At 36.4% G+C, this 22001-nt stretch overlaps 1 protein-coding gene across 2 annotated transcripts in view; it reads left to right on the top strand.

The window, feature by feature from the left end:
• Window positions 1–3653: 3653 nt before the first annotated feature.
• Window positions 3654–22001, top strand: part of LOC110677735 (LIM/homeobox protein Lhx5) — a 184078-nt gene continuing 165730 nt past the window's right edge. For both annotated transcript variants that reach the window (XM_021848953.1, XM_021848952.1), the window contains exon 1: window positions 3654–4365. In XM_021848953.1, the coding sequence (XP_021704645.1) occupies window positions 4323–4365 (43 nt within the window). In that variant the 5' untranslated portion in view covers window positions 3654–4322. The remainder of the gene's footprint in view (window positions 4366–22001) is intronic.

Here is a 22001-nt window from a genome sequence, read left to right as displayed (position 1 = left end):
AGTGCTGTGGACAATACTCGATAGGAAACTAGAAAATAGTGTGTGGTGAATGAATCACGAGTATAAAGATGGAATATTATTAAGCGTGTGAAATACATCAGACTTCAGTGGGCTGGTCACTTAGTGCGAATGTAGGAAGAAGGAATTGCGAAAATAATATTCAGTAGAGAACGTTCGGGGCAACGCTATTGTATGCTTCCTTCGCGAGATTAGTGTCTTTGAAGTTTAAGTGAAATCTTGGAAGTTGGATTCCAAACTGTTTCACCTTAGGATGGTGGATTCGAATCCCACCGGTCATCCCTTCGGGCTGGAAATGTTCTCGACCCCTCAGGGCGTAAAATATCTTCGTATCTGCCACATGCAAAATGGTCAATCGACAAAGAAAACTCTCAGTCAGTATTGACCGGTCCGCTGGATATGGATATGATACACCGCGCAGCTGTTGTAAAGTTTCCTAAAACGCCGTTTTAAAGTACCCCCCAAAAACCACAAGGGAAACATTTTGTCATAACAATTACTATTGTCTTAACCCTCTCTTTCCCATGGTAGCTCCAGAGCTCCACTAGTTTTCGACGAACTGGAGACAACCCGAATTAGATGAATACTTAGTAATAGTTACTAGATCATGTTTATATACTCATCAGATTAATCCTAAAGTAAACTAACTGTTTCAATATTAAAACTATTGATAAACAATCAATTTACTATTGAAAAACAACTAAAAACTTTTTTACCGAATTCGAAAAATTAAGACCATTTGCAACATTGTTTGTTCAAGTACTTTTGATAAAAACACTTTTTTCGTAAAGAAATAGTCGATCAAAGTCGTGGGAAAGAGAGGGTTAAAACTACACACTCAATCATGATTTGCTTGTTCGGTAATTTTTTATACTGGGTACGAATTGTAAACCATAAAAATACCGAACTTTCAGCTTTTTGATTGAAAACTTCTGAGGTTCAGTAATAATTTTTGCTTTTTACTGAACTACGGTAGCTGTCAGACCCAATTTTGCAACATTACCGAACAGGGCAAAAAGTCAGTAAAAACAATTACCGACTATTCAGTACTGGATGTTTTTTACTGACTTGTCGTCAAAATCAAATCAAAACAAACTGATGCGCATGCGGGAAAGTGTCAAATGAGAATCTCCTGCTGTAGAATCATCCGGCCGGCGCCAGGAGACACGTCCACGGCAACCAAACCTTTCCTGCGCCTATTTTGCGCTTTCGCGTGGTAAGTAGTCGACATTTAGTGACAAACTCAACAATTTTAAGCAACCAAAAAGGCTCAGCACGATTTGAACTGCTCTTACGTTGGTAAATTCGGTTGGTTTCCATACAAGAGGAAAGTACATCTGCATCATTGAGTTTGCCTCCTGTATGCAAACCAACCAAAAATATAATGATTTTGTCACACATTTTTCGATTACTTCCACTGAGATACGAGCGTACCGTAGATGTTTATTCACACGAAAAATGCTTAATAATGTGGCTTGGGTTTTTATTTGTATTGTTTTTGAAAAAAAAAAATCCGGAGGAGCAAAGCGTGAAGCATGGGCAACTGGAAAGCCAGTAAAAACGCTCTACAATTTTACTGACTAAGTCAGTAATCTCCATCAATCAAAACATGTTTTGCTTTACTGGGTTTTTTCGGTAATCGTAAAAATTACCGAAAAATCCGTAGTTCTAAAACCCAGTAAAATTTTACTGGGGTCGGTAATCTGAATTGGCTGTGTACGTCGTTTTCATTAATATGGTTTGCCGGTGCGAGAGCTTAAGTTAACCCCCTAAAATGGTAGTTTTTACCGCACATTTTTTTTTTTCACTTGCGGTGATCACGTTTACCAAATATTTTTTCGAATAAAGCTTTTAATATTCTCTAATATTTTAATATTCTCAAGAAATTCGAGTTTCTGTCTTTCCCAATACAAAAGATTGGTTGTGCCACTTACGTACTGTGTGAAAACCATTCATGCATTGAAAATATTTCATCGATAAATGTTGATTCGAGCTTATTACGAGGAGGGTCATTGCGATCAATGTTATCTCGATGATGAATGTTACCCGGTATGATTCTTTTAGCTAAATATCATTTAAAAAGTTAAATAAATAACCTGTCAAAATATCAAGCACCGGTCACGCGTATGGAATATTTTTATTGAGAAATTTGAAGGCATCGTAACTTTTTCCATGCAAAATATTATGATTTTAATTCTGCTAATCAACTGTCATCATGTACGAAGCAGTTAGTCCATTTTTTAATCCCTTGACAATAGTTACATGTCAAAATATAAGCTTATATTTGGTGGGTATCTCGGAGATACTTAATTTTTTAGATAACCGTTATAAATCGCCTTTCCCCGTGACACGAAAAATGATCATTATAAATTTTATTGTTTAGGACTTATAAACCTAGTCCATGAAAAGAAAATTTTATTTACGATAAGTCTAAAAATATTTGCTCAACTTCGAAAGGAAAACCAGCCATAATAAGCCGAGGAAATCATGCAATATGTGATTTTCACGTACCAGTCGATAGATTTCTATCCCCTTTATCGCTCAAATGTACGAAAATCACGAATAATTTAGAAGTTTCGTGCATAAATCCTTCCTGAGTCCGGAGCCTTCCTTAGTCGAGTGGTTGGAGTTCGTGGCTACAAAGCAAAACCATGCTGAAAGTGTCTGGGTTCGGTTCCTGGTCGGTCCAGGATCTTTTCGTAATGGAAATTTCCTTGAATTCCCTGGACATAGAGTATAATCGTACCTGCCACACGATATACGAATGTGAAAATAGCAACTTTGAAGAAAGCTCTCAGCTCAGTTAATAACTGTAAAAGTGTTCATAAGAAGACTAAGCTGAGAAGCAGGGTTTGGCCCAGTGAAGACGTTATGCCAAGAAGAAGAAGTGCATAAATCTTGCATCAATAATAGGAACACTGTTCCTTTCATGGTGGTATTTTGCTAGTATGATTCGTTTTAAGGGTAAGGACAATTTTGTAAAATTTTAATTTCACGAGAGAAAACAGTAAGATTTGGTAAAATGTTATATTAATATGAGATTTGCAGAAAGATGATAATAGACCTAGACTTAGATGCCCAACTTATGATGTAAAATGTGTCAACCAGTTCAAAATTTAGTCATCAAACTGTGTGAATTTTGCTTATTTGTTTGTGTTGCATGTCATAACGAAGAAGATTTGAAAACTTTCTACTACGCCAAGAAGTCAACGCTTCCTTTGCATCATGTTCAAAAGCGGACAGAAGACTAGGTTTTTTCGTTCATCGTTTTATTTTACAAATTTGCTCTCAATTGCATCGTACAGAATACGATTTGTGAGAAAAAGACAATAGCCGCATTACAAGAAAGAGACAAACATTAATTTCAGGAAAGGGATATATTGGCATGAGCAAACCATTGGAAGAGTAACAGAGGGGTGTATGCAACTCATTCCAAGCGATTTGTGATTGGATAAAAGTACCATACTGGTATCGTTTTCCTTTAGGTAACGCCTACTTCACGTATTCTGTTCTGCTCTGTTGTTTCTTCTGTTTCATTCTCTCTCACTACTATATTCTCTTGCAAAACTTCCTTTCTCACTCTTTCTTTCTGATCGAAAGATTGCATTCACAGAATCATGTCGATCGCGCCAGGGTTCGTCAGTCTCTATTCATGAATGGTTCGCGACGGTTGTTATACGCGTTGGATGTGATAAGTTTAACGCAATCTCTGTGCTCTCGTGATTTAGAGAAGTGTGGCCTGTATTGCATGTTCGAATCCCGTGACGGTAATACGTAATACGTAGTGCTCTGTTAGTGCTGCCATTATGCGGTGAATAGCAAAACATAATTGTTTCCACCCCAAACGTCCCCACCAAGGATTAAATGTGTCAATATTTACGAGTTTCTATCTAAAATGATAAAAGTTCTGCAGTCGCTTTGGGGTCGCGATATCAATGTTATGAGTACTGTGATCATCGATTATCTACAGCCAAGCATAGGCTCAGTATTTTAAAGGAAAGAAAACCGGATTAAGTTGTATACTAGTGGTGCTGAATATAAAAAAAAAAAACAAATAATTTAAATTGTGCAATTTAATATCCGAAAACGTGGATTTTTGTGAACGTTACATGTGCAAATTGGAATAAGAACACCAACTTTAATAAATACAATTGAAGTTTTTGAAGAAAACAACGTTAGAAACAAAACGCTTCAAAATTTTGACGGAAAACGGCAAAGCGCCCCCTAGGGCTGTCGCCTTGGCGTCCTATTTAGGGGAAGGGTTTTCAGCAGTGGGTACTAGAGCACCACCAGCAAAAGACCTAATGGCTTTCGGTTCCGTACTGCAGCATAACCAGCACAACATAGGTACGTTTACGCATCGAGGTAATCCCATTCGGTCTTATCAATAGGAACCTGTTTATCTACATATCTATATTAGGACTTTTGTTTTTGATACACTCCTACTCCCGAATCAAAGTTGGAGGTGATTCCCTAAAAAACATACGTCATTGTGTACAAATCAATACAAATACAATACAAATGTATGATATCTTCAAGCCTGATTTGCTGTTGAACAGGAATCGCTAAAGAATTTTCTCGTCGATTCCTTGCAGAAATTTTCTACAGCGACTCCCGTTTGAACTGACAGTTCTTTTCAACTGCGTACTGCGATCAGACAAAAAACGCTTCCTTGATCGATTCCTTGCAGGAATTTCCCATGCGATCAAAATAGGCCAAGAAATTACTTGTCAGCAGCGAATCAGGCTTCACATAGTAAGGCAAAATTCCCAAGTAATCACTAGCCCGCTAATTCGTCTTTTTGGCCTTATAGGGCTATTATATGGCCAATATAGTGCATAAAGTGCACGTCGGCAAACTTGATACGTGGTCTCCTGCGTGAGAAATGGTCTTCTTATCACCTACCCTGTTCCTTGCAAGGTTAAAGTAAGTAGATTTGTGAGCATGACTTGAAGCCTAGGAATGTGGATGTTTTCGGATAGTGGTAATTATCCAAATTATAATTGATATAGGTACAAGTGGATAGCTGAATCAATGAAGTGTGTGTATTTGATTTGATGTTAATTTAGTGTCGACATTTTACTTCGAAACAACTATTTGTGTGTAGGTAAAAGTAATTAACGGGATAGTAATCTCAACATAAAGAAATTCTTCTGTGTGTTTGGTTACTTGGGTTTGGTCGAGCTATTGAGATACGAGAACCAGTAACATTTGTTTTATTTATTTATTCATTTATTTATCTGTCGTCAATCAAACGTAAACCAATTACGGATACAGTCATGCCCGGATTTGGGGGGGGGGTGCCGAGGGGGCAAATGCCCCGGGCCCCCCGACACCAAAATTAAAAACAAAAAAATCTAAAAAATTCATTTCCATATTTTCTCTTTAGACATTTGAGCATATAATTCAAACGTTTAAGACAACATTTCAATATTTGAGTTAAATGTTTTTCTTCACCTAATATCGAACATGAAAACATGAATGTTAAGCCAAAACCTTCAACATTCTTTTTGGCGAAACCACTGGGCAGTTTTCTAACCCGTTGAAGTGAGTTCCTTAGTACGCCCTTCGCTTTAATTGTCCGTCATGCGTTGACAGCTTTGGGGAAACGTCAGTGCGAAGATCGGTTCATGCACGTTCTAAAACAAGTATTCGAATAAAAGAAGTATAAGCTAAAAGGTCGATTATCTAAAGCTAAAGCTAATTCTAAAATTAAATAATTGAATTCTTATCCTAATTGAAATTTTGTACAATTTGTGCACTAGCCAGGTAGATATTAATCTCAGATTATAAATACTCTACTCTAAACTCTTAAACTATTATATCACAGATTGAATTCAGTTCGGAGAAAACAGTGAGGACAAATATAACCTAAAATTAATAAAGAACACCAAATGTAAGACACACTTAAACAACTATGAATTTGCCTAAAACTAACATGCGAAATAAAATTGTAGCTTGAGACTGTTTCTAACGGACTCGCTATCAGGATTGTTCATTTCCGTCCGAACTGAAAGTTCTCCCCAACAATTCTACACTAATTAATAAAAAAAAATTGGAATTAAAAATGCGCTTAACATTTTTGCAGAATCTTAAAAAATATGGCTTAACTTGTAAATTACTGCTAAATTCAAAGAGTTTTTTGGGTTCCTATCAGAACTTCGAAATTTAAACATATTTGCAATTCTATCAGAGATCTGAACGGTATGGGAAATTCTTTTGCGACGCGGTAATTAGTATTTTTAGATAATTTTCTATTTTGTATGCCAGAGTTGATGAAGTTTTCTTTGAAATCAGTATAGGCTTAGTTTTGCTTTAGTAAAAGTTTAGATTTGAATATAATCCATGGAATATACAATACTGGTAGGAAAACAGTACATAAAGGCCGATTTCCATACAAAATGTTCAAGTATAGGGAACTTTATAACAGCTTCTGACGAACCGATTGACCTGAAATTTGAATTTCATCTAATAAATAAATTGAAATTTGATTTATGGGAAATTAATAAAATTCTATTCAAGGAAACGGAAGGCATTAAAAAACACTATTTAAAAAAAAAATATGCCACAAATTTCAAATTGTATTTTTTTTAAATGTGAATATTTCGAAGTAGGCATGCTTCTGCAAATTTGTTCACTTCGATGAAATGCCAAACTTTGTAAAAGGTTATACTTATCGTAAATTGTTAGTTTTCAAAATATCTTAGTATCAAAATTTGAACATTTTTGTCAAAATGGGCGAATTTTAAGAACTTAGACACCTTAGCCTAGAATTTGATGGATTCACAGATCTAATTTGAAGTTATTTTCAACATGCGGTTCAAATTTCAGGTCAATTGGTTTGTAAGAAGCAGATATGCAGATTTCCAAACATGACTATTTTATATGAAAATTATCCTTTGTGAACTTTTTCTTGCCAGTATTGTAAATCCTTTTTTACCAGAGACCAGCTGGAAACTTGTAGTAAGTAGAACCAAAAGGAGTTTGGAGAAAAACGGCTTTAAACATTTTTAACAATTTTTCACTCCATACAAATTATTTGATAGATGTTCAGACAGGCAGGACTAGACGATATTTTGGCGTTCTAAATATACATTGAGGACAACATCAATTCTGATTTTTCCAATGCTATTATTATCCAGATTTGTCATCAAATAGATAAGTTGAATTATCATAGCAAATAATGCAAATATTTTGATATTCCGAATGGCAGAGGTACGTTTTCTTGAAGCCATTGGAAACAAAACACTTAGTCCAGTCCGTCTGAACACCGACCATATAGAAGCCAATATTCTACGAATTGTTATATTTTCCCATTCCTATTGGACGGAAAAATCACCTAAAAATACTATTGGAAAGTTTGAAAACAGTTTAATTTTTCAATGTATATAGCTCACAATCGTAAAATGTCATTTACATCACTTTGCATTTGAGCCCCTCATATCTTTGGACCGACCATCTCGTTCAAAAACTCAAATCCAACACGTTGGTTTGTGGAATCCCAAAACGTGCTGAATTTTGTATAAAAGGGCCCCCTTTATGAGATCTGACCCGGGCCCCCCGAAGCCCAAATCCGGCACTGGATACAGTGTGTACTTAACCCTTGTATTACCTTTTTTTTGGACTTTTCATGACATGATTCATGAAACGCCGCATTGTAAAATATTTTTTTACATTTCCTTCTGTGCATAGGGTGCCGGTGCCATTAGTGGACTACCCAAGCTATAAAATATCATAACAAAGTAACAAAAACCCTTAATAGAGATCTTTTGGCGTCAACAGAATGATTTCAACCTCTGCTATATGGGAGAAATATAAGAAGAGTGATAGGACTATTTTTTAACATAAAATCGCTTGAGTCACTATTGGTACACGTGTTCCATTAGTTGCGCTAGTGCTCCAGTAGTAGACGTTCGGGAATGATACAAGGAATTTTAAACAAAATGGTATGTTTTTACATACGTTTAACATTTTTCCCTTGGAACAGCAACTAATATCTTTCGAATGAAGCATAAAGATCATCTTTTCTTCATTTTTATACATTTATTTTAAAAACTGCTTCCATCCGTTGATCCGCTACTGGAATACGACGGCAACTATTGGTTCAAGGGTGAAAATTTTTTGCGTAGACTTATATGACTTTTTGATAAAATAAAAAGCTAAAATTTAGCAAATCGACTTAACTAGAAGCGATCACACCAAAAATAGCACATGTCGTTTTTATCGAAAAATGTACGTTTTATTCCATAGTTCAATCTGGTACATTACAACCATTGGTACCGGCACCCTACATGTTTTAAACTTCCAAAAAATCATGTGATTTTACGTATTTAGATGCACATAAAAGAAGCGAGCCGAATGACGAAAATTTGTGTCGTATTTGAAATACGTTAGTGTCTGATTCGGGAAATGTCAATCACGCTTTTGTGTCCGTAAACTTGTGAAATTATATGTTTTGTTTAATACATCTTCAAGAATTCCTTTTTTTTTTGTTCCATCACTTACATCGTGTGACATTCAGTCATAACGCGAATAAGTCCATAGTAATTATCATTATTTTAAAGAGTTTACTCATCGCACGGCCACGCATATCGCTCAGCACAGACAAACAGTACACTTCCGTTGCTGTAAATCGACCACCTTCGTCAATCCACACCTCCACACGCAGCAATAGCATATATTGGACGTATTAGCAGAACACAAAGGGATTCTCATTTATTTTTGATAAATATTTTCTTCTTTTTGAAAAAAAAATTTTTTTTTGCTAATCAACTGATGTGAACATGAGAAAGCACCGACAAACCGACGTGCCACTCTACTTTTTTTTAGCGGATTTATTCGAAAATCAGTAACTTGTTCTGTCATTCCTACCGTTGACACGTAATTGACAAGATGTCAAGAAATTGTTCCGCCTCTCAGGGGAATGGCTTCAAGTAATACAAATGTTAGACAAATAATGATGAAAACCTACACATAAGCTGTTAAACAGAAACAAAGAACAACTCACCATTAAGCCTGATTCGCTGCTGACAAGTAATTTCTTGGCCTATCTTGATGCATGGGAAATTCCTGCAAGGAATCGATCAAGGAAGCGCTTTTTTCTGATCGCAGTACGCAGTTGAAAAGAACTGTCAGTTCAAACGGGAGTCGCTGTAGAAAATTTCTGCAAGGAATTGGCGAGAAATTTCTTTAGCGATTCCTGTTCAGCAGCAAATCAGGCTTTAATCACAACACAATTGCTTATTGGGCTAAACATTATTTGAGGGATATTACGAAATGGATCTATACTGAACACGCATACAAGTAGAGGAAGCTGTGCAAATCATCGCACAGATGGAGCTAGCAATTAGAAAAAGAACTTTTTGTCCAGAAAAATGAAGTACCTTGTTTGAGCATAGACCAATCCAATTGTCTGCGTAGTAGTGTAATGCTGACAAAATTTTCTTTGTTTGCTGTGAGAACTGTCACAACATTACTTTTGTTTGATGTAAGAAATCAAACATAAACAGAATTGCTGCAGACCATTAATTTCCTTGTTGGACTGATGTTGACCGGAAGCTTAAGTGACGTCAAACAAACGAAACGTATCGAGTTTTCATTCTGAGGAAATCGACTTGTGTAAGATTGATCATGCGTTAGTATTAGCGTGGCAGTTTGCTTGTAGACCTCGCAGCGAACTGGACTATCGAAATTCATACATTTTGCCTTATGAAAGATGGAACGATTATCGCAATACGAACGATTTATGTATCGTTTTAGCATCACTCCACACCAAGGCGTCGATAGGCGCGGGGTGTACGCACGAGCCTATCGATCGCAAGGTCCTTGGTTCGATTCCAGGTTGCCGCGAAAACTATTTTTGTTTTCAAATTTCGGTTTCATAAGACAAATTTATGAATTTCAACCCGATTCCTTGTGGCGAATTTTCATAAGGGGTTCCTATGTTTATAGATAGTCCATTTGCCTGAGTGTATGCACATCGATTTGTCGGTGGCATTTCGTCAAATATTTCGCGGTTTGCGTTTAGGCGATTTTTTATGTGTAGACTAGTGCTGTGCATTGCCATGCGAATCTGATAATGCACACTCAGAAATAAAAATAGTCAACTGAAGTTTGTTTGAAGATGTCGAAATTAAAAAAAAAAATGAAGTGAAATTCGTGACTGTCAGGTATTTAGACACACTGTGCTAGAAAGTTTGGAATCGATTGCTTGAGCATTTGATATTTATAAACTGTGGACATGAGCAAAGCAGATGTGCCATTCACAGTGCATTTAGTAATGGAACTCAAACTATTTCAAGTTACCCTAACTAAACTGTCGTTTATGGTATGTTATGCATTCTGTAAAATAATATTGAGCAGTTCTGTTCTTTTTCTGCGCATTGTACATACTTGAATCCATCTGGCGATAAGTGATAGAAGTGTTACACCTGTTTATCTCTGTACCTACGAAATTTCAATCAAGCCAGTTTAGTAGCAGAGTTTGGGGCAAGTGTGCCATAGGGGCAAGTAGGCCACCCCCAATTACATCTATGAGTAAATATTTTTCTGTTTGATTTCAACTACATGTTCGCTTCTAATTTCGAATACAATATACAAAATTTATAATTATAACTAAAAATGGGAAAAAATTTTGACACAAGTTTGTTCAGCAAAATTATAGCCAATATGTTGAAGGTTCACTGTATGGTATTTGTTTTGTTTTAACTGCTATTGTTTTCCTGGAAACTTTGATTATACCACTAAGGTCGAACTTTTGCCCCACCTTACTCTACCACTTGTTTTGTAAGAAAAATGCGTTGGAATAAAACTTATGAAAATGTAAATTTCAGCAACATAATGATAATTGTAATTCAGGATGAGAAATTGTTTTGCTGTGGATGGTTGAGTTGGTTTTTACCGTGGAGAAGGGGATTATCTGATCTTTATAACACCAAAAAATTTTTTCCAAATATTTTGTATTATCATGTTTTCTGGTGTGCTGAGCCTTGGAAATTCTTATACACCTTAATCGTCTGTGCATCTCATTCTTTGCCTACAATCATTTTACGTTATTCTTATTTTTAAATTCAAATATATACCCTAATACCGTAATCAATATGCAATCAGCTTTTAGATTTTGTAAAATTAATAAAAAAGAGATATGTCAATTTTTTCCTTTAATTCAATGATGATCTAGTGTAGTCTTACATACACTGTAATCGAATGGTCCATTTTGTATGAAATGGATATAAGAATAATAATTTCAGGCATTTAGTTTTTTTAGACGCTGCGGAATTCATCAATAGCTGCTATGAGCCTTGCTATAAAACAGCTCCTTATGACGGTAAACTTTAAAATGTGTAATAAATTGCCTCTAAGAATTTGCATTGTAAGTGATATGAATAGAAAATATAATAATTTTAATTTGATGTAGTGCTTAACTTGATATTTAATCGTTAGCAATCCTCCTTCATATGGGTGGCACTGGCACACTTTCCCCATATTGCTGAAAAATATTCTGGATTATATTTGAGAAGCTCCAAAACTATAATAACTTTAAATGTTTTTTTAATTCCTTCATTAGTATTATTTCAAACGTTACATTAATTTCTTATATCTAGGTGTTCTGTGTTAGACGACAGTATCATCCTGATTTGGTTACAATTTATTTTCATTTTCATTAACACAGAGCTTATTGGAAGATGTGGAATAAAATTAGTAGATTTGATAAGCTTTGGGCAAAGTTAGAGAACAAATTTCTTAAGGTGGCACACTTGCCCCAAATTCCGCTAACTTCTGTGATGGCCACAATACTTTTTTTGACTGATAGGTAGTCAGTCACAAAGAAGAAACGTATGCATCATAAACAAAATGCCTCAGGCTGTTGCTGAATTCTGTCGGACCCATGATTCCACGTCAAGGAAACCCAGGAAGCAACGTGTTTCGATGAAAGATCCTAAATGTTGTTCTTCTGATTGATGGAATTATTTGCATGCTGTTTTCGACGCATACGTAGACGGATTCTATTGGAGTCTACGAAGATACCGTGCTGCCATCTGGAAAAAGTTTACTCGATGAGTATAGCGTCGAAAATTTTGCCCGGCCGAAGTGAAATTTCAAGTGTTTATTGCGCATTTCTTTCACCACTGGACTATCGCAAAAGTTTTTACAAGTGCAGAAATGCTAATAAAAGTGCGCGATTGCGTCAAATCGAGTCGGTATCTTCAGCGGGGTTATTCCTCGCAGTCCATAGAATAAGTGCTCTGAAGACGCCAACATGATTTGATACAATTTTTATTCGCATTTTCGCACTTCTGGAGCCGCATTTCGCAGTCCAGTAGTGAAAGAAATATACAATATATAAAATTAATTTCAATAATTAATTAAAATCTTTTCGGTATATGTTGATAGACTTTTGATGGATAACATTATAAACACATTATTTTAATTTTTTTTAATATTGTTCCTCGATATTCTGCAGATTCTATAGCTTATAAGGTTTTTTTATTCATACCAAAAGTGTAGTAAACTTTGTGGATTTTGTTTTTGAGTAGATGCTACATGTAGTAAAGTTCGTTGTTCAACGCTTTTTATTCATACCGCCCAATTTCTGCAAGAAATTCCTTTAGCGATTACTTTTCTGCAGCAAATCATGCTTATGCACGAAGAATCGAAAAATTAACATGGCAAAGTATGGGAAGTGAACTTTAAAATGCGTATATAATGAAATCCGTAATACTAATGAGTAGAGCTTTATGTGATTTATTGTACAAAAATATGATGATAGATTTCTGCTGCGCTACATCATAATATTATTTAGATTTTTTTTCTGAAATTATTGGTAATTCTATAGCTTATTAAAAATCCAACCCCAGACACTGGGTAGAATTTAATTAGATAATGATTTAATTTTTTAACGCACATTTCAAAATTGTTTTTTCTATTTGGCATGCTAAAAAAATCGAAGCTTCACGCATAGGGTTAACTGCGGTTATTACCTTCTTATTACCTGATTTTCAAGAAATGTATCGTTAGATACGTTTCTACCGTTTCTACATACACAATATAATATGATTGTAATTTTGTTGATGAACTACTATTGTTCTATCGATATAAGTAATAATAATCGATATTCTTCCTTTTGCTCTTCCGCCATATGGACCAGCTTAGTCGTAGAACAGCTAGTAGTAGTAGAACTGCTTAGTCTTTTCCTTATTTCCATTCTTTAAATCATCCGAAAATACGGTACAATACTCTGTTGCAAAACCAGCTGCACATAACGCCGGGAAGCTGGAAAATAGGGTACTCTTGCGTCCATGGTTTAAAACCGGAGAGTTAATCTGCAAAACAAAACAGACACCTATCAAAACATATCCAACTAGTTTCAATCGACGTTGGTTGTCATCGATGGGAAAGATCAAACACTCTCTGTATCAGTATTTGAACTTGAAATTGATATGTTGGTTTTCCTAACAAAGGGAAAAAAGTAAGGAACGAACTGATTTTTTTCATTTTACCTTTGCTGATCAATGTGAGAATGTCCATTGATAATGTAAGAAAAAGTTTCGATTCTGCTTTGGTGAAATCTCCGAAAAGTATTTCAAAACCGATTCAAATATTTGTTCATTAATAAGCGGTTTCTTGTATGGGTAAACGTGGTTTACGGCTTATGCGAAGGTGAAGAAATTGACCCTAAGAAATATAATTTTGAGAAAAGCGGATTCCTTATGCTAAGCTTACAATTACATGTGGTTTTAGAATTTCACATTTTTCATTAATTTTGAGCATGGCACTCATTTTGCCATACGGGTGCGAACTTATTGGTGTACTCAAAACAATTGGATGCATTTACAAGTATTTGATGAAAGTTCTACTTCAGATTGTGCTATAACTATACGGCAATAAAGTATGAATGAATTTGTTTATGCAGCCAAAATATCACTCTTAACTTAAATGATCAAATCATACGTGGGCTATAATGTACTTTTGACAATATTTACTTCTAATATATTTGTTAAACAAGTTGACCGTTATGTCTATTCATTAACCCCTCTACCGGCTGCTTCATTTTTTCACCGCAAGAAAAAAAATCAATTCGCGATAACATTTTTGTTTCTCGGTAGTTTTGCACCATTTTTTCAAAAGTTCTCAAAAAACTCTTCTAGTTTAGGAATCTGTGTCGGTATTGATGATTGATGATCTGGTTTTTAAGATATTCCAATATTCCTTAGGGGACCGACATTTTCCATATAAAATGTCTTAGGCGGCCATTTTGTTTTACGTCAACTTATCGAAAAAATAGAATGTGGGCTATACAATGCCATATGATAAGGAGCTACTCAGAAAAAATCATAAAAATTGGTTAAGTATTCTTAGAGATATCTGAAAATTACGAAATGAGATTTTTTGTAGTTTTCAAGAACTTTATTTGGCCAGCGTGGTACAAGCAACATAAATGCTTATTACTGAAAGACGGCTGGACCAAATTGCTTCATTTTTTCACAACATACTTTCATTAATGTATTGTTCCAAAGAGTGGATATCCGGATAAGATAAAAAATCCGCAGCCTGAGATATATACGTTGGTTATGTTTACGCGTCGGTCCCCCAAGGAATTTCGGAATATCTTCATATCTAGCACAATAAATAGATCACAGAGAACAGTGTTATGGAAAATTCAAAATGTGTTTGAAACAGTGCGTGATAAAACCAATACGACACTGTACTGAAACATCTCCACCTGAAGTTGGGTTTTTCAAATATTCATTTTTTCTATGGCAAATCTGATTTTCAATGCTAACATGCCAAAATACATCACAGGTTTGTTCCACTTCTCGACTTAAAACAGTGAAAAACAATTATAGTTGAGCACACCACGGCGATTTTTGTATTATGGAGTGTGAAAATTTATTACAACACAGATATGTGGGTTAATTTTGTTATGGAGCAATTTAACTTGGTAGCTATTCTTTGTGTTGCAGAACAAAACATGGTTACAAAAAAAAAAACATGGTATCAGAAAAAAGGATTTCGTTGTAAAAATTTTCATATTTTTCAGTTGAACATAATTGATAAATTACTATGAAGAATACAGAATTTCCATTGCAAATTGTCTATATTCAGGTGTATTTCGCGGCACATGGTTTGAAAATAACCCGAAAAGTATGTGACTTGTATGGACATCATATTTGGCTTCATGGGCCATGATTCTACAGTCAAACCTCCATAAGTCAATATCTGAAGCGACCATGAACTCATCGAAATATCGAGTAATAGAACTGAAATGATTTGGATAGCTGTTTGAGGGGACCATCAACCAGCAATCCTGAATTTTGATTTTACTACGATTCCATGAGCCGATATCGAGTTATGGATCATATTCATTTATCCCTTTTTAATTATTGTATTACAGAAAAATCATCTGCGACACAGTTGTTTGGGGTACCCACCTGAAATATCTGTAAAACAAAAGTAAAAATATCATGCCCACTATCGCCTCCTAGCGATCACTGAAACTAAATTTATACCAAAAGTGAGCTTGGAGTTCACAATCCGAACAATTAGTTGCTTGGGGCTCCATCTCCAAAACAACTTTACTGAAGATCCTAAGTTTCGAAATTATCTGGATTTTGAGATATACCGGTTTGAAATTGTAGTCTACTCAAACCGTATATAGTGCGTCCATTATTATGCGACTTGACCGCATCATACTGTAAACAAGAACTGTCGATTACTTAAGAAGATTTTTGAAGAAAAAAAAGTGGTTTAGTGTTGATAGATACCTCTGTAGTGTTGATAGATACCTCTGTACAATGGGAATGGAGGAAACAAAAAAATATATACATTTACAAAATCATAAAACGAAGCCCTTAAGTCAAAATACAAACCTAAAATCTGTTGAATTTGTTTTTCCCGATTTTGTCAACTATAAATGGTCGGTGTTCGGACAGACTGGACCGAGTGTTTCTAAATAGTTTCAGAAGAACGTACCCCAGGCTTTTTAAATATTAAAATATTTGGTTCATTTGCTGTAATGATGAAACATATCTAATTGATAATACTTCTGTATCAAAACAGCATCGGAAAAATCAAAATTCTCGGAGTCCTTCTCGTATCTTCAGAACGGCAAAATATTATCTAGTCCCGTCTGTATGAACACCGGCCAAATGTAGCATAGGGCTGACAAAATCGGGACATTACAGTATGTGTGTTTGAATGTGTGCATGCGTGAATTAATTGAAAATTCACCTGCTTGTAATGATTTTGCATTTTCGCAATAGTGGTTTCTGCGCTCGTGTACATACACGGTAGATGTCAACAACACTACTTAAAAATTGCTGGTGGAAAATATAAACAAAGATCAGCTGTTCCCAGCAAAATCAAATGGCAGTATTTTCAACCAGCAAATTTGCGCATCTGTTCGTGACACCGCTCGGCGAGAGCTCAATACTTTTATTCAAATCGCTGCACATTAACGCTGAAATACAAATTAACATTCAGACATACACTGCACAAAAACACACACACATACATAAACATAATATTCACACACAAACACTATCAAGCAAATGTATTCATAAAATTTCACTCTCACTCTGTTCCTTGCAAGTTAAAAGTAAGTAAATTTGTGATCAAGACTTGAATTGTAGGGATGTGAATATTTTCGAATAGTGGAAATTATCTAAATTATAATTGATATACATACGAGTGGATAGCTGAACCAATGAAGTGTGTGTATTTGATTTGACGTTAATTTAGTGTTGACATTTTACTTCGAAACAATTATTTGTGAGTAGGTAAAAGTAATTAACGGAATAGTAATCTCAACATAAAGAAATTCTTCTGCGTGTTGTCCAGGATTTTATAAAAATCATTCTCAGAATTCAATCAAACATGTTTAAAGGATTCTGTCAGAATCTAATCTAATATAAATCCAAGGATTTTTTTTAGAATTATTTTCCTAAATTTACGAGAATCAAGCATTGGATTCTGTAAAAAATGTTCCTAGCACTTCGTCAGAACCCAACCATATACACATTTTAAAATTTCGTTCTATAAACTGAAAAGGTCTGCACTGCTCAGAATAGGGTCCTAAAGCCCTGTCTCAATTTTAGTGCCAAACGCTTAAGTTTAGGCCAAAAACACATGTTTACTCAATTTTCTAATGTTTTCCGTTGGTTTAAGCCCAAAAAACATTTTTTCAGATTTTGTCAAATGTTTTGGCTTAAACTCAAATATTGGGTGTATTTTGTTTTCCGTGTCCCTTACGAAATGTCAGATAGGAACAACCCCAGTGGTCGAACTAAAACCCCTATGGTGTTTTTGTCGACTAAGCGAACGTCAAACATGATCAAAAGTGTCAAGGTTCATTTATGGACCAAATTTTTAAATTAAAGTTTGAACATGATAAAGCCATTATTTGAGCGGGAAAAATTGCTAAAGTAGTTACAGTAACATGCTTTTTCGTGTTATTAAATAAAAATAAGATTTCATTAAAAGTTTTAGGACCCAATTCTGTAAGAAATTCATTAACGATTTCTAAAAATAATGTCCCATATTCGCTGATAATCATGGCAAAGATTCTGTGTAATCCTAATGAGGGTTAATCGAAATCTTGCTCTACTTTTTTTGTGAGGATCGTGCCCGAGTTTTCCGTGAAATTTATGTGTGAATTCTGTATAACATTTTATATTAGTTTGACTATTATTTGATATAATTTTCTATGCTCAAGAAATAGTAAGAACCGACCATCTGATTCAGTTCGGTCATAAACTTTAATCTACAATATTTGTTCGAACGTGATATAAAAATTAGTTTTGTTCTTAAATAGTTATATACTGCCCATAACTGCATACAGTATGGCCCATAAAAAATGCGAAAATTGTTTGAACGTGAGTTTAGCAACCACAAGCGTTATTTTCATTGTTTTTGTGAGTGAATGTAATTTCTGATTACTGTTGTATATGCTGACATATCTTCGCTATCTAGGACAATTTTTGTCGTATTTTTCTTACTGTCTTAAATAATGTAATGAAACCAAAATGTTTAAAGGTTTTGTCCACTTAAAGTTAGAAACAGCGTCTGATTGTCGTATACTCTGATGATTAACTTTCCACCTTCAAAAACCACACTTTATCGTTGAAAATATTAGTTTGTTTGGTATCAGATGATCAAGGAGTTCTGAGAGAACGTGTTTTTCATGGTCTCAATAAAATATTTCGCCATGGTCATAGTTTTGAGGGCATTTGGGTATTATGGGTTTGATATGCCTCCATTTTATGTTTAAGTTTAATAACAAATAAATACAGAAGTCTATAACAGCTTTTTGAGGAAATTTTTTTTTACTTTGGTAAGAGACAACTTATATCAATTCAAGCTCAAAGGTTTTTAGCAAAACAGAGCTGCTTATCACACTTATATGAAGGTTCAACCACGGCTTTCCAAAATGAGCCGGTTTTTCAAAAATATGTTTTATTCTCCAATGATCCAGGTATGAAGCCATACTATCATTTGACATGGGCGAATGCTGCAGACAAGGTCTATGAAGAATCTCACCCCATCGTTGATGTTTTAGAAGCTTTCATCAAAAAGAAATTGAACTCGATGACCGCATGGTAAAATTTGCATGTATGCTTCCAATTCCTCTCTAGTAAGGTGAAAGTAACAGATAAAAATCATGTCCAAAGCGAAAACCTGAGTCTAAACAGATAATACAATACAAATAATGCATATCATTTATGTTTCGTGACAGTAACATTCGACATTTTTGACAAATTGGAGTTAATACCATGGAGAGTCATCACATGATAAATACTTTCGATCAACTTACTGAAATCTGTGAGATTGTTCTAGAAAACTCAAAAAAAAAAATACCAAGTTGTTTTGTCACATTGGTAATTATAACCGCATAACAGTCACATTGAAATTATAAATGAGTCTCGTAATGTAAAAGCAATGAAATTTCTATCAGAATTATTTTCTGGCTATTCACCTAGTATGCAATATGAGTTGTATAAAATATTAGCCACGAATAAGCACTTTTGAGTTCCTGGTAATTTTTAGAAATTTTAGTTTCCTTCCATACTGCCATAAAATGCATACTTTGTATTCAATTTACTCAATGCCTACTTTTGTCGAATGTTACTAATATGCAGTTATGGGCAGTATACTGTATTTGTAACATTCGACAAAAGTAGGCATTGAATAAATTGAATGCAAAGTGTGCATTTTATGGCAGTATGTGAGGAAACTAAAACTTCTAAAAAATACCAAGAACTCAAAAGTGCTTATTTGAGGCTGATATTTTGTACAACTCATATCGCATACTAGGTAAATAGTCAGAAAATAATTCTGATGGAAATTTCATTTCTATTACATTACGAGACTCATTTATAATCTCAATGTGACTGTTATGCGGTTATAATTACCAATGTGACAAAACAACTTGCTATTTTCTTCGAATTTTGTAGAACAATTTTACAAATTTCAGTAAGTTGATCAAAAGTATTTATCATTTGATGACTCCCTCCGGTATTAACTCGAAATCGACAAAAATGTCGAATGCGACTGTTATGCCGTTATGGGCAGTATAGTTATTAGCAAGATCTCTCATCCTAAAAGTTCATTATTTTTTAAATGACGCCTTTCAAATCATTGGCACCGAGTAAATTTAAAATGATTCTTCTTTCTGGCGTTACGTCCCAACCGGGACAAAGCCTGCTTCTCAGATTAGTGTTCTCTAATGAGCACTTCCACAGTTATTAACTGAGAGCTTTTTTTTGCCGATTGACCATTTTTGCATGTGTATATCGTGTGGCAGGTACGAAGATACTCTATGCCCTGGGAATCGAGAAAATTTCCTTTACGAAAAGATCCTCGACCAGCGGGATTTGAACCCACGACCCTCAGCATGGTCATGCTGAATAGCTGCGCGTTTACCGCTACGGCTATCTGGGCCCCTAAAATGATCAAAAAACTAAAAATAAACAAAAAAAATCTTCAAAATAAAATATTAATATCAAGTTAGTAGAGCAGCAAAAGGGCCAGATATGAGGAAGATCTCAGAGCTCTTCGTGGGTCGTACGTTGGGCAGGCCTGGTGTATGCCATGACACACTACTTCAAAAATCAAACGCTTAAAAGCACATAAATTCACAAATTATACAATAAGTTATGCAATTAAACAGAAAAACCAAAAATCACATACATCATACATATACACATACGCATGTACACAAATACAAACCCATACACATGTACGATGGAGTATTAATGCTGGTGCTACCTAACGGAGTGGAAATTGTTGGATTCGCAGATGATGTCGTTCTAACGGTGACTGGCGAGACGTTGGAAGAGGTCAAAATGCTGACGACGGAAGCGATTGACACGATTGAAGCGTGGATGACTGGAGCAAAACTGCAGCTGGCTCATCATAAGACGGAGCTAGTGCTGGTTAGCAACCTCAAAGCTGTTCAGAGGGTTGAAATCAACATCGGTAGGCAAGATATTTCATCAAAACGTGCTTTGAAGCATCTGGGGGTGATGGTAGATGACCGTCTAAACTTCAACGCTCACGTGGACTACGCCTGCGAAAAGGCGTCGAAGGCGGTCAACACGATAGCGAGGATCATGCCGAACGTCGGAGGACCGAGAAGTAGTAAGAGGCGTCTCCTAGCGAGTGTAGCGGTCTCTATTCTCAGGTATGGAGTCCCAGTCTGGGCCGCAGCGGTAAAGACCAAGCGTAATCGGAGGATGTTGAACAGCACATTCCGTCTCATGGCCATACGAGTAGCGAGCGCCTATAGGACGATTTCATCGGAGGCAGTATGCGTTATCGCTGGCATGATGCCCATCTGCATCACCCTGGCCGAGGACGTGGAGTGTTATGAGCGAAGAGGCACCAGAAATGTGAGAAGGATCGTTAGAACGGACTCGTTGGCTAAGTGGCAGCAAGAGTGGAACAACGCGGAGAAGGGAAGGTGGACTTACCGTCTAATTCCAAATGTGTCACTGTGGGTTAATAGGAAGCATGGAGAAGTGAACTTCCATCTGACGCAGTTTCTGTCCGGACACGGCTGTTTCCGGAAGTATCTGCATCGGTTCGGACATGCTTCTTCACCTTGTTGCCCGGATTGCGAGAATGTGGAGGAAACACCGGAGCACGTAGTCTTCGAATGTCCTAGGTTCGAAGAAGTGAGGAGGGACATGCGAGGAGTCACTGTCGATAACGTTGTCGAAGAGATGTGCCGAGAAGAAAGCATTTGGAACGCTGTCGATAGCACGGTATCGAGAATAATGTCCGAGCTTCAGAGGAAGTGGCGTAGCGACCAACGATCTGCTAGCTAGAGTGAACGCACGAAAGGGAAGAATGGCTGCTCGGATCCGGGAGATATTCCTTTGCCGGGGAACTCTCCGCCGGAGTAGGCTAGATCCACCGTCGGGGACTAGCTGAGTAGACGCGACGTAGCACCGGTCCCGGGTCGTAGGAGCACCAGTGAACCGGAAGTTAGCCTCCACCGGAATCGCTGGACTGACTCCGGCACCCTACCGGTCGGCCCGTAAAAAAATTGAAGAGCAGCAGTAGCAGCAGCAGAAGAAGAATCGGTCTCGGAAGAACTTCCATCGCCGGGGAATTCTTCGTCGGTGTAGGCTAGGTCCACCGCCGGGGACTAGTTGAGTAGACGTGTCATAGCGCCGGTTTTAGGGTCGTCGGGGCACCAGTGAACCGGAAGCTAGGCTCCACCGGAATCGCTGGACTGACTTCGGCACCCTTCCGGTCGGCTCGAAACGTAGAAAAAGAAGAATCGGTCTCGGGAGAATTTTCACCGCCGGGGAATTCTTCGTCGGTGTAGACTAGGTCCACCGTCGGGGACTAGTCGAGTAGAGTGCGTCGGGACGCTGGTAATGGGTAGTCGAGGCGCCTACGAACCGGAAGTTATGCTCAACCGGAATCGTTGGACCGACCCCGGCATCCTACCAGCTGAACAAAGAAAAGGAGAAGGT

Source organism: Aedes aegypti, chromosome 3 (genome assembly GCF_002204515.2).
Source record: "Aedes aegypti strain LVP_AGWG chromosome 3, AaegL5.0 Primary Assembly, whole genome shotgun sequence".
Classification (NCBI taxonomy): Eukaryota; Metazoa; Arthropoda; class Insecta; order Diptera; family Culicidae; genus Aedes; species Aedes aegypti.
Note: the sequence above shows the minus strand (reverse complement) of the source record. Positions and strands in the feature narration are given on the sequence as shown.